This window comes from Giraffa tippelskirchi, chromosome 8 (assembly GCF_054371585.1).
Source record: "Giraffa tippelskirchi isolate mGirTip1 chromosome 8, T2T-mGirTip1v1.2.pri, whole genome shotgun sequence".
In the NCBI taxonomy this organism is placed as follows: domain Eukaryota; kingdom Metazoa; phylum Chordata; class Mammalia; order Artiodactyla; family Giraffidae; genus Giraffa; species Giraffa tippelskirchi.
In genome coordinates, this window is record NC_137282.1 from 65,046,392 (window position 1) to 65,061,647 (window position 15,256).

Here is a 15,256-nt window from a genome sequence, read left to right on the forward strand (position 1 = left end):
ATATCATGTGCCAAACGAAGCCCTTTTGGCAAATGCCATCATTATCTCCAGGCAGGCATTGCTGTTTGAAGGGTGACATCTCAGCCAGAAGGCAGAGGCTGAGCTCCTCTTGTGGCACCAGCTCCCAAAAGAAGCCAAGAAAGGGAGCTGGAACAACAAACCACCCCAACGCCCAGGAAAGCGTTCTTCACGACAGAAGGCTAGAAAATGACCCAACAACCTTGTGGCCCAGAACCCCTCTAGAAAAATCACTGTTCCATAAAAAAGAGAAACACATGGGAAGTTCCAAGGAGAGGCAATGCCCATGGCCAGTGTACTTTAGAGACGGCCTGACCGCTCCGGGGAAGACACGCACCGACGGAACCCCTTGGGAAACAGCAGTGATAGTCCTCACCGTCGTAAGGGTTTCCTCTGGGGACAACCTGCCCTGGGCACCACATGAGGGAGCAGACCGGCTTCTCTTCCTCTGCCCCCACACCATTCACTCATGAAGGCAGCTCAGGTGTTCTCATGCCCTGCCTGCCTGCCTGCCTGCCTGGCTCATCCGTGAGCTGTGCCCACCTCCAGGGCAGGACTCCACCTTCTCCTCTCTGTGTACCGTGAATCTGCACACAGTGGGCTTTCAGAACCTTAGGAGACTTGAGCCATTCCCACTCGAGCCAGAACCCTCCCCAGGAAGGAAAACAGCTGTGGAGTCATTTTGGCCCCAGCACTGGTTCCCAAACCCTGGCGGCTCCTACAGCCTCTACGGTGTGAAGAGGGAGGTCCCTTCTGACAGAGCTTTCCGGCTGTCAGATCTAAGCTGTTGTTTCACTGTCAGCTGTGTCTCTTCCGTTGCAGCCAGGTGGGCCACGCTGCTCCAAAGGAGCTCACAAGCTGAGTTGCAAGGGAGGTATTGAGAGGACAGGGATGGCTACAACGTGCTGCAAACTGAGTGAGGGTCCCCACAATCCTCAGCAAAGGTCTGTGGCGTGCAAGTGGGGAGTAGAGGGCCCCCAAGTTCCAAAGGAAGGGAGGTACTCGGGAGCTAAAGCCCTTGGCTGCTTTGGTAGCAGCTGCAGATGGCAGCTCGTCCACAGTGCACTTCGAATGAGGTCATATGAGCGGGACTCGGGAAATGGCTCCGAAATCCAGAGAAAGGGGTCAGGGTATGTGGGAATCCGGCGGGGGTGGGGGGTGGATGAAGGAAGGTGTCCTTCCTCTCTCCAGTTCAATTTGGTTTGGTGAGTCTCAAAGCTACCAGATGGCACTTCCCAAGTCAGGCCCCCGCAGGAATCAGGGTGGGCTGCGTGCCTCGGCCCCTGCCTCAGGGACAAGCCACACCAGTGGCCTCCCTGAGCTCAAATGGCCGGATCTGGGGGTTCTGTCTGGGTGCACACCTCCTTGCTGTGGCCAAGTTCCCCCCTTCTCTGAGCACCAGCTTCATCCTCTCGAATGAGGACATCGATTGCTACCTTGGCACGTTACTCTCTTCATCCTGTGAAGACTCATTAGGCTTATCCTACAATTACTAGCTGGCCGGAAGAGATATCTCCTGAATCCAGATTAAGCGGGAGTCTCCCAGGCTCATCTGGCATGTCTTCCCTGAAGTCTGCCAAAACCCACACCCTTGCATTTCCAGGGACTCCCCTTAGCCAGCTTGGCAGAAAACCCAGCATGGTTCAAACAAGCTGACAGACAAGCGGGAGAGGACTCACGGGCAGACGGCCTCCCTCAGGTCTCGGGTGGAGCTCTGGGACCACAGCAGCAACGGGCCATCCCAGCCCCTGGGCTCAGCAGTGCCCTCATTCTCAGGCCGGCGGCTCTGCCCTGAGGGGAGCAGGAAGGTCACCAACTGCCGCAGGCGGACCTCAAGCCCCTCCCACTGCTGGAGCCTGACCTCCCCCGGCCCCACCCCTTCCCCTACCCCAGCAGGACGAGAGCTCGTCTTCCCCTGGCTTCCAACGTGAGGCCCGACCCTGGGCCCCGATTGGGCACTGCCCCAGTCCGGAGCCAATCACAGTGGCCAGGGAGGTGGAACGCACCGATTGGCCAGGGCCAGGTCATGTGACCATGCTCCCCAGGAAACTCAAATATTACCAAGATTCCCTAACAAACCAATGAACGAAATTATCCAGTAAAGGCAAACCGAACTTTTTAATGAGGCCAAAGTGACAGAAAAAAAAAAAAAAAGCTTCACAATGAACTGCTCAAGGAAGCTACTAAATAAACTTTCAGAAAAGTTAAGTAGTTTTTTTTTTTTTTTAATAGGGTGACGGAGAGCTATACCTTTCCCATCTATGTGAATTTAGGTTTAAACTAGATTTCCCTTGGCTATTATATAAGACAAAAAAGCCCACATCACCCCCTTTCACTTCCCCCACCCCCAAAAAGGGTTTTAGTCTATTGAATTTTTGTGTCCTCAGTTGTGTCTGATTCACGGCAACTCACGAACTCTACACAGCCAGGCTCTTCCGTCCATGGAATTCAGGGCAATTTTTTTCTGTCACAGTAAATGCCCACCCTGGGTGATCCAAAGGCAAGGGCTCAGAGGATCCTGAGAGACTAACTCCTTTCAGCTGAGCACAAAGCTGGCTCCTCACTGGGATGCCTGTGGCCTGGGGCTCCCAGAGGGGAGAGCAGCACTCGCCCCACCGTGTGGTCACTGCTGGAAGTGCAGGCTGCTCCTCACTCCCCCTTGACAGTGTCCCTGAGGGCAGAACAGTGTGAATCTACTCAAGGTGGAAACGCAAACTCCGATGCAACCAAACTTCCCACAAGGTCTCCAAAACCACTCAGGAACAGGGAATTGGAAACTGCAGGGCATGACATGAATGCAGATGGAGACTTGACACCTTACATCGAGTTCACTTCCAGTTATCCCTAGACAAAGTTTCCATGAAAACTTGTCACAAATCTAGAAGAACAATGAGCAGAAACCGGACACGTGCTTTGAGTCTTCACACACAAAACTAAAAGGCAGTCCACAAAACAACCCAGAGAATACAGTGGACTTTGCAAAATCAAAGATATCTACTGTGGGAAAGACCTCATGACAAAAGCAAAAGACAGGTCATACATCGCGAGATGAATGAGTGGAAACACAAAGCTTCTCAAGGATGTGTCTCCAAACAGACAAAGAACACCAACACAACAAGCCTGTGAAAACTAGGGAAAGGTCTGAAGGGACACCAGACTGAGGAAGACACACACAGAGTATCCCGGATGATGTCCAGCACAGAGGGCCTGAAGAAACAACAGTCTAGTTGCACTCCCTCGGGCCTGTGTGACCCTGGATGAGGCCTCTGTTTCCCGGTGGCTCTGAGAGATGGACAGGGAGGAAGGGGAAGAGAAATCACTTGCATTTCTAATACTCACAGCAAAGTCTTCCAATGAGAAGGGAATTATCACCCCCACTGACAATGCCATTCACTGAAGTGATACCCACGAGTCCATCTAACCCAGAAGGGAAGGAAGGACCTGTTCTCACAAAACGGCGAGAGATGGAAGAAGGAAGATCAAGCCCACACCAATCGCTGCAAAGAGAAGCTGTGCTCAGGGCTTGAAAGAATTCCTATTGGGAAAATGATGTCACAGCCCCACAAGGCAATCCACAGCTTCGATGCTATTCCTCCCAAAATGCCAATGCATTTTGGCACCGAACAAAGAATTGCAACAGGGGTTTCGGAAACAGAAAAGAGCCTAAATTGTCAATACAATCCGACGAAAAAGCCCCGATACGGACATCCAAGGTTGTGTGAAAGGAAATTAGACGAGCAAACTAGGATCCTCAGGAGAGTATCGGAGAAGGCGATGGCGACCCACTCCAGTACTCTTGCCTGGAAAGTGCCCTGGACAGAGGAGCCTGGTAGGCTGCAGGCCATGGGGTCGCGCAGAGTCAGACACGACTGAAGTGACTTAGCCGCAGCGGCAGCAGCAGGACAGTATGCTATTGGGAATACAACAACACACACAGATCCAGATCGATGGAATCAAGTTGAGGGTCCAGAAACAAACCCCGGCATCCATGGTCAACTCGTCTCTGACACAGAAGGGGAGAATATCCAAATGGGAACAAGAAAGCCTCTTCAATCAATGTCCATGGGAAAACCAGACAGCTACATCTGAAGAACGCTATTGGTTTTGATCTCACACCACCTCAATATCGGGGAAAACCCTCACCCTAAAGGCTGATGTCATGAGATAGCTAGAAAGAAGCGTAGGTCAAAGGCTCCTTAACATCAGAGTCTCCTTGCCATTTGCTGGGCGGAGGTAGAAATGGGTCTCTTCAAGTAAGGGAAAGAGGGAAACGAAGTACACCAATGGGTTTCCATCCAATGGAACCTCTTCACAACAGAGAAGCTAAGCATTCACAAATGCAAAAGATAGGAAACGGAACATGAGAGACTCCTTGCAAGTGGTGTATCTGAGAAGGGGTTCATATGGAAAGAGACGAAGAATGCACAGCACTCAGATTCCAAGAAACACCACCACCACCCTTGACCCTTCCCCCATGACCAACTCCGACCTAAAGCCTTTCTCTCCCTCTAACCTATCCCTAAAACATAACCCTCATCTAATCATATACATGTGCATTCCTAGCATCCATCCATCCACACACGAGAGAGAAAGAGGAAGACACAGACTGAATCGAGAAAGGAAAAGAGAGGGACACAGCCAGAGAGAGACACGGAACCAAAGAGAGGAAAGGAGTCGATGGCCCAGACTTTTCATCACTCTGTCTCGAAGGTAGAAGCAATGACTGCGCCCATCCACCCCAGAAGGGGGAAAAGGACGGAAGGTTTGGAGAGGAAAAGACAAGAACCCAGGGATCCATTAGAAGCTCAGCCACCCGCAGAAGCTGAGCTGGGACACTTGAACAGAATCTCAATGGAAACAGAGGACCAGAAAGTTGGCTACTCTTTTCTATAAGAGAGGGAGACCTTCGAGTCTTCCTTTCGGTGCTCCAACTTGGATGCGGGGTCTCAAAACAGTCAGGAGGGGGAGTGCCTTTTCCTGGGTTCCACGGCGCATCCAGGCCTCGTTCTGCCCCATTCTGTGCTGTGTCAGCCCTGGATGGAGTCTTTCTTTCTGAAGTCTCAGCGCACAAGCTCCACGTGATATCGGCCCCAGGTGGAAAGGCATGGAGCTGCTCGTAGGCCGCCAGACCTAGGAAACAGATGGGAGAATGACCCCCTCTCTGCAGATGGAGAGACTGGGGAAACCCTGAGGGGCATATGCTTGTCCAGGGCCACACCACTTATGAGAAGAAGGAGCCTGGTCTGAGAGCAGCGGGGTCCTCGGAGCTCAGGCCCTGGCTGCACCCAGGCCTCCCCAGGGCTGTGGGCTGGGCTGTGTGGCTGTCACTGTGCCTGCACATGGCCTAAGGGGGGTGGTCGAGCAGTCAGAAACCCAGAGATTCCCTTGGGAAGTTTTGGGGAAGGGACCTCAGCACGAACCCCAGGAAATGATGTCACCTGCCGGCAACAGAACCCAACAGAACCCGCAACCCGGGTATCCAGGCCTCCAGAGCGGAGAGGAGCCCCCAGCCAGATCACTTGCTGCCAGGATGTTCTGCTGTTTGCCCCTGCCCAGAGCCCGGGGCCGCAGGAGAGCTCACAGGCAGTGTGCGTGGGCACCCTGTCGACGTTGGCTCAGGGCACCCCCGAGAGGCCTCTGGCCCTTTGCCCGGAGAAACAGAAAGGTAACACGGGGAGCCCCAGGCCGGGCCAGGCCACCTCTCCCATGCCACCCGGAAACACCGGGTCCTTTGCCTGTGTGTGTGGATGCGGGTTTCTCGGGGTGTGTCTCCCTCAAGGAAGCCCAGGCGGATGTGGGGTCAGAAGCCTGCGGACAAGTTGTGTCCACACCCCAGGGGAGAGCAGGCTGGGTGGGATGGGGAGAGTGCGGGCAGCGCCGGCCGCCCAGGCTGACCTCACACCCTCAGGTGGGTCTCTTTCCTCCCGGGTGGGGATGTGAGCAGACACACGTCTCTGACCCTTCTGGGAAGAGAAGTTCGAGCAGGCAGAAGCAGCGGCTCCACTGGCCGGGCCCAGCTCGGAAAACTCCCAGCACGGCTGGCTGACGGTCACTGTCGTTGCAGAGCTTCCCACGTGATGAGGCCGAGGACGGGGACACCCCGTCCACCTCCTGGAGGGAGGGGTCGGAGCACCACCCCCCCGCCCGTGAGGCCCAGTGCAGGCTCCAGGTGAGCGTGCCCACGGAGGCATCAGCCCCACCGGGGGCGAAGCGGAGGCGGGGAAGGCCTGCTGCCGAGACACCGCCCAGGATACACCCGGCGGCCCAGTCTGAGGCTGCCACGGAGCTCAGCACACCCGGCTCCGACCCAGAGTCCCGAGAACCCCGGCCTCTGAGGCAGCAGGAGGACCTGGAGCCCAGCACGCCAGAGCACAGAGGTGAGGACGCTGGGGCTGGTGCACGGGAGTGTGTGGGGAGGGGGTGCTGAGCTACACAGGGACGAGTCCCCGAAAGATGCTGCTGGGCCTGCAGCAAGCGCTGGCCTCACACCCCCACCCCCATCTTGCACACTTCAGTCCCAAAAGACATCCGACGCTGGGTATTCTTTGGGAATCTCTTGGAAGCTTTCTGTCCCGGGATACGCACATGCCAAGGCTGGCCTGTGGGTAAACTTTGCTTCTCCCCCAGCTCTAGCACTGGCCTCCAACTGGAACCAGGCTCCACTTCCCAGACCTGTCCCTACAGAGGTGGTGGCTCCAGGTGCAGGACCCAGGAATCCACCGAGGGCAGATGGAGAACCGAGACTTGCCCTCGCAGAGACACCAGGCCAGCTGGGTACTGGCCAGCACACCGGGCAGATCGGATCTCCGTGCCTGCAGGACCCCCAGCTCCAGGCACTGATGTCCCACCCCCTCAGCGAGAACCTCCACCTCCACGTGCACCTGTACCTGCTCGGGCTTTGGCAGGAGAACCCGAGGCAGAGGAGGAGTCACCGCCTCGGAAGGGAGAGCCTGCCCTGGCTCCCGCGCAACACCCAGACGCCGACGATGACTCACCCGCCCCTGCAGGAAGAACGAGCCCCCGCTCTGGACAGAGACCCAGAGCCCTTGCCGGAAACACCACGTCCAGGGCAGCGGTCGGCTCTGCAGCCTCCATCCCTGTCTGCTCACCGTGGACGCCGGCAACTCGTTCTGCCCCCAGGGGACATGGAGTTCCTTTCCCCTGAACTGCTTTGCATTTGGTTTGTTTCCACCTTTCTGGTGATGTTTTATTTTTTGTATGGTTTCGTGTATTTCTGTTGGTTAAGTTGGGATTAGTAAACTTTTTCATCATTGTTGCAATTTGGGAACACTGTTGTGTAACTCTGGTGATACTGTGTTACCATCACCACTTTGTAGTTGCAGACCCCTTCCATCTTTATGCCCCACCCGCCAACAAAGCCTGGATTCAAGGCAAGCACGCCCTGTTCATCCCTCCCCCCCCGATCCTGAACACAATTTCATCTTTTCTTTCTGCATTCCTTCCTATATTCTTGGTGTCCCCAATCAATGCCTCTCAGTGAAATGACTGAAGGAGTTTTTTTCGGACTCTCCACCTACTGTAAGACTCCATTGGAGAGTTCTCATTTTTATGTCCTTTGAAGTAGCCTTTGATAGCTGAAAGGACGGTGTACGTCCTTTCAAGATATCATGTGCCAAACGAAGCCCTTTTGGCAAATGCCATCATTATCTCCAGGCAGGCATTGCTGTTTGAAGGGTGACATCTCAGCCAGAAGGCAGAGGCTGAGCTCCTCTTGTTGCACCAGCTCCCAAAAGAAGCCAAGAAAGGGAGCTGGAACAACAAACCACCCCAACGCCCAGGAAAGCGTTCTTCACGACAGAAGGCTAGAAAATGACCCAACAACCTTGTGGCCCAGAACCCCTCTAGAAAAATCACTGTTCCATAAAAAAGAGAAACACATGGGAAGTTCCAAGGAGAGGCAATGCCCACGGCCAGTGTACTTTAGAGACGGCCTGACCGCTCCGGGGAAGACACGCACCGACGGAACCCCTTGGGAAACAGCAGTGATAGTCCTCACCGTCGTAAGGGTTTCCTCTGGGGACAACCTGCCCTGGGCACCACATGAGGGAGCAGACCGGCTTCTCTTCCTCTGCCCCCACACCATTCACTCATGAAGGCAGCTCAGGTGTTCTCATGCCCTGCCTGCCTGCCTGCCTGCCTGGCTCATCCGTGAGCTGTGCCCACCTCCAGGGCAGGACTCCACCTTCTCCTCTCTGTGTACCGTGAATCTGCACACAGTGGGCTTTCAGAACCTTAGGAGACTTGAGCCATTCCTACTCGAGCCAGAACCCTCCCCAGGAAGGAAAACAGCTGTGGAGTCATTTTGGCCCCAGCACTGGTTCCCAAACCCTGGCGGCTCCTACAGCCTCTACGGTGTGAAGAGGGAGGTCCCTTCTGACAGAGCTTTCCGGCTGTCAGATCTAAGCTGTTGTTTCACTGTCAGCTGTGTCTCTTCCGTTGCAGCCAGGTGGGCCACGCTGCTCCAAAGGAGCTCACAAGCTGAGTTGCAAGGGAGGTATTGAGAGGACAGGGATGGCTACAACGTGCTGCAAACTGAGTGAGGGTCCCCACAATCCTCAGCAAAGGTCTGTGGCGTGCAAGTGGGGAGTAGAGGGCCCCCAAGTTCCAAAGGAAGGGAGGTACTCGGGAGCTAAAGCCCTTGGCTGCTTTGGTAGCAGCTGCAGATGGCAGCTCGTCCACAGTGCACTTCGAATGAGGTCATATGAGCGGGACTCGGGAAATGGCTCCGAAATCCAGAGAAAGGGGTCAGGGTATGTGGGAATCCGGCGGGGGTGGGGGGTGGATGAAGGAAGGTGTCCTTCCTCTCTCCAGTTCAATTTGGTTTGGTGAGTCTCAAAGCTACCAGATGGCACTTCCCAAGTCAGGCCCCCGCAGGAATCAGGGTGGGCTGCGTGCCTCGGCCCCTGCCTCAGGGACAAGCCACACCAGTGGCCTCCCTGAGCTCAAATGGCCGGATCTGGGGGTTCTGTCTGGGTGCACACCTCCTTGCTGTGGCCAAGTTCCCCCCTTCTCTGAGCACCAGCTTCATCCTCTCGAATGAGGACATCGATTGCTACCTTGGCACGTTACTCTCTTCATCCTGTGAAGACTCATTAGGCTTATCCTACAATTACTAGCTGGCCGGAAGAGATATCTCCTGAATCCAGATTAAGCGGGAGTCTCCCAGGCTCATCTGGCATGTCTTCCCTGAAGTCTGCCAAAACCCACACCCTTGCATTTCCAGGGACTCCCCTTAGCCAGCTTGGCAGAAAACCCAGCATGGTTCAAACAAGCTGACAGACAAGCGGGAGAGGACTCACGGGCAGACGGCCTCCCTCAGGTCTCGGGTGGAGCTCTGGGACCACAGCAGCAACGGGCCATCCCAGCCCCTGGGCTCAGCAGTGCCCTCATTCTCAGGCCGGCGGCTCTGCCCTGAGGGGAGCAGGAAGGTCACCAACTGCCGCAGGCGGACCTCAAGCCCCTCCCACTGCTGGAGCCTGACCTCCCCCGGCCCCACCCCTTCCCCTACCCCAGCAGGACGAGAGCTCGTCTTCCCCTGGCTTCCAACGTGAGGCCCGACCCTGGGCCCCGATTGGGCACTGCCCCAGTCCGGAGCCAATCACAGTGGCCAGGGAGGTGGAACGCACCGATTGGCCAGGGCCAGGTCATGTGACCATGCTCCCCAGGAAACTCAAATATTACCAAGATTCCCTAACAAACCAATGAACGAAATTATCCAGTAAAGGCAAACCGAACTTTTTAATGAGGCCAAAGTGACAGAAAAAAAAAAAAAAAGCTTCACAATGAACTGCTCAAGGAAGCTACTAAATAAACTTTCAGAAAAGTTAAGTAGTTTTTTTTTTTTTTTTAATAGGGTGACGGAGAGCTATACCTTTCCCATCTATGTGAATTTAGGTTTAAACTAGATTTCCCTTGGCTATTATATAAGACAAAAAAGCCCACATCACCCCCTTTCACTTCCCCCACCCCCAAAAAGGGTTTTAGTCTATTGAATTTTTGTGTCCTCAGTTGTGTCTGATTCACGGCAACTCACGAACTCTACACAGCCAGGCTCTTCCGTCCATGGAATTCAGGGCAATTTTTTTCTGTCACAGTAAATGCCCACCCTGGGTGATCCAAAGGCAAGGGCTCAGAGGATCCTGAGAGACTAACTCCTTTCAGCTGAGCACAAAGCTGGCTCCTCACTGGGATGCCTGTGGCCTGGGGCTCCCAGAGGGGAGAGCAGCACTCGCCCCACCGTGTGGTCACTGCTGGAAGTGCAGGCTGCTCCTCACTCCCCCTTGACAGTGTCCCTGAGGGCAGAACAGTGTGAATCTACTCAAGGTGGAAACGCAAACTCCGATGCAACCAAACTTCCCACAAGGTCTCCAAAACCACTCAGGAACAGGGAATTGGAAACTGCAGGGCATGACATGAATGCAGATGGAGACTTGACACCTTACATCGAGTTCACTTCCAGTTATCCCTAGACAAAGTTTCCATGAAAACTTGTCACAAATCTAGAAGAACAATGAGCAGAAACCGGACACGTGCTTTGAGTCTTCACACACAAAACTAAAAGGCAGTCCACAAAACAACCCAGAGAATACAGTGGACTTTGCAAAATCAAAGATATCTACTGTGGGAAAGACCTCATGACAAAAGCAAAAGACAGGTCATACATCGCGAGATGAATGAGTGGAAACACAAAGCTTCTCAAGGATGTGTCTCCAAACAGACAAAGAACACCAACACAACAAGCCTGTGAAAACTAGGGAAAGGTCTGAAGGGACACCAGACTGAGGAAGACACACACAGAGTATCCCGGATGATGTCCAGCACAGAGGGCCTGAAGAAACAACAGTCTAGTTGCACTCCCTCGGGCCTGTGTGACCCTGGATGAGGCCTCTGTTTCCCGGTGGCTCTGAGAGATGGACAGGGAGGAAGGGGAAGAGAAATCACTTGCATTTCTAATACTCACAGCAAAGTCTTCCAATGAGAAGGGAATTATCACCCCCACTGACAATGCCATTCACTGAAGTGATACCCACGAGTCCATCTAACCCAGAAGGGAAGGAAGGACCTGTTCTCACAAAACGGCGAGAGATGGAAGAAGGAAGATCAAGCCCACACCAATCGCTGCAAAGAGAAGCTGTGCTCAGGGCTTGAAAGAATTCCTATTGGGAAAATGATGTCACAGCCCCACAAGGCAATCCACAGCTTCGATGCTATTCCTCCCAAAATGCCAATGCATTTTGGCACCGAACAAAGAATTGCAACAGGGGTTTCGGAAACAGAAAAGAGCCTAAATTGTCAATACAATCCGACGAAAAAGCCCCGATACGGACATCCAAGGTTGTGTGAAAGGAAATTAGACGAGCAAACTAGGATCCTCAGGAGAGTATCGGAGAAGGCGATGGCGACCCACTCCAGTACTCTTGCCTGGAAAGTGCCCTGGACAGAGGAGCCTGGTAGGCTGCAGGCCATGGGGTCGCGCAGAGTCAGACACGACTGAAGTGACTTAGCCGCAGCGGCAGCAGCAGGACAGTATGCTATTGGGAATACAACAACACACACAGATCCAGATCGATGGAATCAAGTTGAGGGTCCAGAAACAAACCCCGGCATCCATGGTCAACTCGTCTCTGACACAGAAGGGGAGAATATCCAAATGGGAACAAGAAAGCCTCTTCAATCAATGTCCATGGGAAAACCAGACAGCTACATCTGAAGAACGCTATTGGTTTTGATCTCACACCACCTCAATATCGGGGAAAACCCTCACCCTAAAGGCTGATGTCATGAGATAGCTAGAAAGAAGCGTAGGTCAAAGGCTCCTTAACATCAGAGTCTCCTTGCCATTTGCTGGGCGGAGGTAGAAATGGGTCTCTTCAAGTAAGGGAAAGAGGGAAACGAAGTACACCAATGGGTTTCCATCCAATGGAACCTCTTCACAACAGAGAAGCTAAGCATTCACAAATGCAAAAGATAGGAAACGGAACATGAGAGACTCCTTGCAAGTGGTGTATCTGAGAAGGGGTTCATATGGAAAGAGACGAAGAATGCACAGCACTCAGATTCCAAGAAACACCACCACCACCCTTGACCCTTCCCCCATGACCAACTCCGACCTAAAGCCTTTCTCTCCCTCTAACCTATCCCTAAAACATAACCCTCATCTAATCATATACATGTGCATTCCTAGCATCCATCCATCCACACACGAGAGAGAAAGAGGAAGACACAGACTGAATCGAGAAAGGAAAAGAGAGGGACACAGCCAGAGAGAGACACGGAACCAAAGAGAGGAAAGGAGTCGATGGCCCAGACTTTTCATCACTCTGTCTCGAAGGTAGAAGCAATGACAGTGCCCATCCACCCCAGAAGGGGGAAAAGGACGGAAGGTTTGGAGAGGAAAAGACAAGAACCCAGGGATCCATTAGAAGCTCAGCCACCCGCAGAAGCCGAGCTGGGACACTTGAACAGAATCTCAATGCAAACAGAGGACCAGAAACTTGGCTACTCTTTTCTATAAGAGAGGGAGACCTTCGAGTCTTCCTTTCGGTGCTCCAACTTGGATGCGGGGTCTCAAAACAGTCAGGAGGGGGAGTGCCTTTTCCTGGGTTCCACGGCGCATCCAGGCCTCGTTCTGCCCCATTCTGTGCTGTGTCAGCCCTGGATGGAGTCTTTCTTTCTGAAGTCTCAGCGCACAAGCTCCACGTGATATCGGCCCCAGGTGGAAAGGCATGGAGCTGCTCGTAGGCCGCCAGACCTAGGAAACAGATGGGAGAATGACCCCCTCTCTGCAGATGGAGAGACTGGGGAAACCCTGAGGGGCATATGCTTGTCCAGGGCCACACCACTTATGAGAAGAAGGAGCCTGGTCTGAGAGCAGCGGGGTCCTCGGAGCTCAGGCCCTGGCTGCACCCAGGCCTCCCCAGGGCTGTGGGCTGGGCTGTGTGGCTGTCACTGTGCCTGCACATGGCCTAAGGGGGGTGGTCGAGCAGTCAGAAACCCAGAGATTCCCTTGGGAAGTTTTGGGGAAGGGACCTCAGCACGAACCCCAGGAAATGATGTCACCTGCCGGCAACAGAACCCAACAGAACCCGCAACCCGGGTATCCAGGCCTCCAGAGCGGAGAGGAGCCCCCAGCCAGATCACTTGCTGCCAGGATGTTCTGCTGTTTGCCCCTGCCCAGAGCCCGGGGCCGCAGGAGAGCTCACAGGCAGTGTGCGTGGGCACCCTGTCGACGTTGGCTCAGGGCACCCCCGAGAGGCCTCTGGCCCTTTGCCCGGAGAAACAGAAAGGTAACACGGGGAGCCCCAGGCCGGGCCAGGCCACCTCTCCCATGCCACCCGGAAACACCGGGTCCTTTGCCTGTGTGTGTGGATGCGGGTTTCTCGGGGTGTGTCTCCCTCAAGGAAGCCCAGGCGGATGTGGGGTCAGAAGCCTGCGGACAAGTTGTGTCCACACCCCAGGGGAGAGCAGGCTGGGTGGGATGGGGAGAGTGCGGGCAGCGCCGGCCGCCCAGGCTGACCTCACACCCTCAGGTGGGTCTCTTTCCTCCCGGGTGGGGATGTGAGCAGACACACGTCTCTGACCCTTCTGGGAAGAGAAGTTCGAGCAGGCAGAAGCAGCGGCTCCACTGGCCGGGCCCAGCTCGGAAAACTCCCAGCACGGCTGGCTGACGGTCACTGTCGTTGCAGAGCTTCCCACGTGATGAGGCCGAGGACGGGGACACCCCGTCCACCTCCTGGAGGGAGGGGTCGGAGCACCACCCCCCCGCCCGTGAGGCCCAGTGCAGGCTCCAGGTGAGCGTGCCCACGGAGGCATCAGCCCCACCGGGGGCGAAGCGGAGGCGGGGAAGGCCTGCTGCCGAGACACCGCCCAGGATACACCCGGCGGCCCAGTCTGAGGCTGCCACGGAGCTCAGCACACCCGGCTCCGACCCAGAGTCCCGAGAACCCCGGCCTCTGAGGCAGCAGGAGGACCTGGAGCCCAGCACGCCAGAGCACAGAGGTGAGGACGCTGGGGCTGGTGCACGGGAGTGTGTGGGGAGGGGGTGCTGAGCTACACAGGGACGAGTCCCCGAAAGATGCTGCTGGGCCTGCAGCAAGCGCTGGCCTCACACCCCCACCCCCATCTTGCACACTTCAGTCCCAAAAGACATCCGACGCTGGGTATTCTTTGGGAATCTCTTGGAAGCTTTCTGTCCCGGGATACGCACATGCCAAGGCTGGCCTGTGGGTAAACTTTGCTTCTCCCCCAGCTCTAGCACTGGCCTCCAACTGGAACCAGGCTCCACTTCCCAGACCTGTCCCTACAGAGGTGGTGGCTCCAGGTGCAGGACCCAGGAATCCACCGAGGGCAGATGGAGAACCGAGACTTGCCCTCGCAGAGACACCAGGCCAGCTGGGTACTGGCCAGCACACCGGGCAGATCGGATCTCCGTGCCTGCAGGACCCCCAGCTCCAGGCACTGATGTCCCACCCCCTCAGCGAGAACCTCCACCTCCACGTGCACCTGTACCTGCTCGGGCTTTGGCAGGAGAACCCGAGGCAGAGGAGGAGTCACCGCCTCGGAAGGGAGAGCCTGCCCTGGCTCCCGCGCAACACCCAGACGCCGACGATGACTCACCCGCCCCTGCAGGAAGAACGAGCCCCCGCTCTGGACAGAGACCCAGAGCCCTTGCCGGAAACACCACGTCCAGGGCAGCGGTCGGCTCTGCAGCCTCCATCCCTGTCTGCTCACCGTGGACGCCGGCAACTCGTTCTGCCCCCAGGGGACATGGAGTTCCTTTCCCCTGAACTGCTTTGCATTTGGTTTGTTTCCACCTTTCTGGTGATGTTTTATTGTTTGTATGGTTTCGTGTATTTCTGTTGGTTAAGTTGGGATTAGTAAACTTTTTCATCATTGTTGCAATTTGGGAACACTGTTGTGTAACTCTGGTGATACTGTGTTACCATCACCACTTTGTAGTTGCAGACCCCTTCCATCTTTATGCCCCACCCGCCAACAAAGCCTGGATTCAAGGCAAGCACGCCCTGTTCATCCCTCCCCCCCGATCCTGAACACAATTTCATCTTTTCTTTCTGCATTCCTTCCTATATTCTTGGTGTCCCCAATCAATGCCTCTCAGTGAAATGACTGAAGGAGTTTTTTTCGGACTCTCCACCTACTGTAAGACTCCATTGGAGAGTTCTCATTTTTATGTCCTTTGAAGTAGCCTTTGATAGCT

At 54.9% G+C, this 15,256-nt stretch overlaps 2 protein-coding genes and 1 long non-coding RNA gene across 3 annotated transcripts in view; 2 read left to right on the forward strand and 1 right to left on the reverse strand.

Annotated features, from left to right (window-relative positions):
* The window catches only part of LOC145517947 (uncharacterized), a 144,860-nt gene that overhangs the window by 58,997 nt on the left and 70,607 nt on the right, over nucleotides 1–15,256 (reverse strand). Inside the window, exons 20-23 of the long non-coding RNA XR_014062433.1 lie at nucleotides 12,565–12,790; nucleotides 9,339–9,450; nucleotides 4,923–5,148; nucleotides 1,698–1,809 (exon numbers count right to left, since the gene is read on the reverse strand). This is a non-coding gene — a long non-coding RNA (uncharacterized LOC145517947). The remainder of the gene's footprint in view (nucleotides 1–1,697; nucleotides 1,810–4,922; nucleotides 5,149–9,338; nucleotides 9,451–12,564; nucleotides 12,791–15,256) is intronic.
* Nucleotides 5,514–7,298, forward strand: LOC145517936 (uncharacterized). The gene is made up of 3 exons (XM_081521275.1): nucleotides 5,514–5,683; nucleotides 6,083–6,395; nucleotides 6,646–7,298. Exons 1-3 carry the CDS (start codon nucleotides 5,549–5,551, stop codon nucleotides 7,272–7,274), a joined length of 1,077 nt encoding a protein of 358 aa, XP_081377401.1. The 5' UTR covers nucleotides 5,514–5,548; the 3' UTR covers nucleotides 7,275–7,298.
* On the forward strand, nucleotides 12,972–14,940 carry LOC145517888 (uncharacterized). The gene is made up of 3 exons (XM_081521215.1): nucleotides 12,972–13,325; nucleotides 13,725–14,037; nucleotides 14,288–14,940. The coding sequence occupies exons 1-3, from the start codon at nucleotides 13,089–13,091 to the stop codon at nucleotides 14,914–14,916; spliced, it is 1,179 nt and encodes a 392-aa protein (XP_081377341.1). The 5' UTR covers nucleotides 12,972–13,088; the 3' UTR covers nucleotides 14,917–14,940.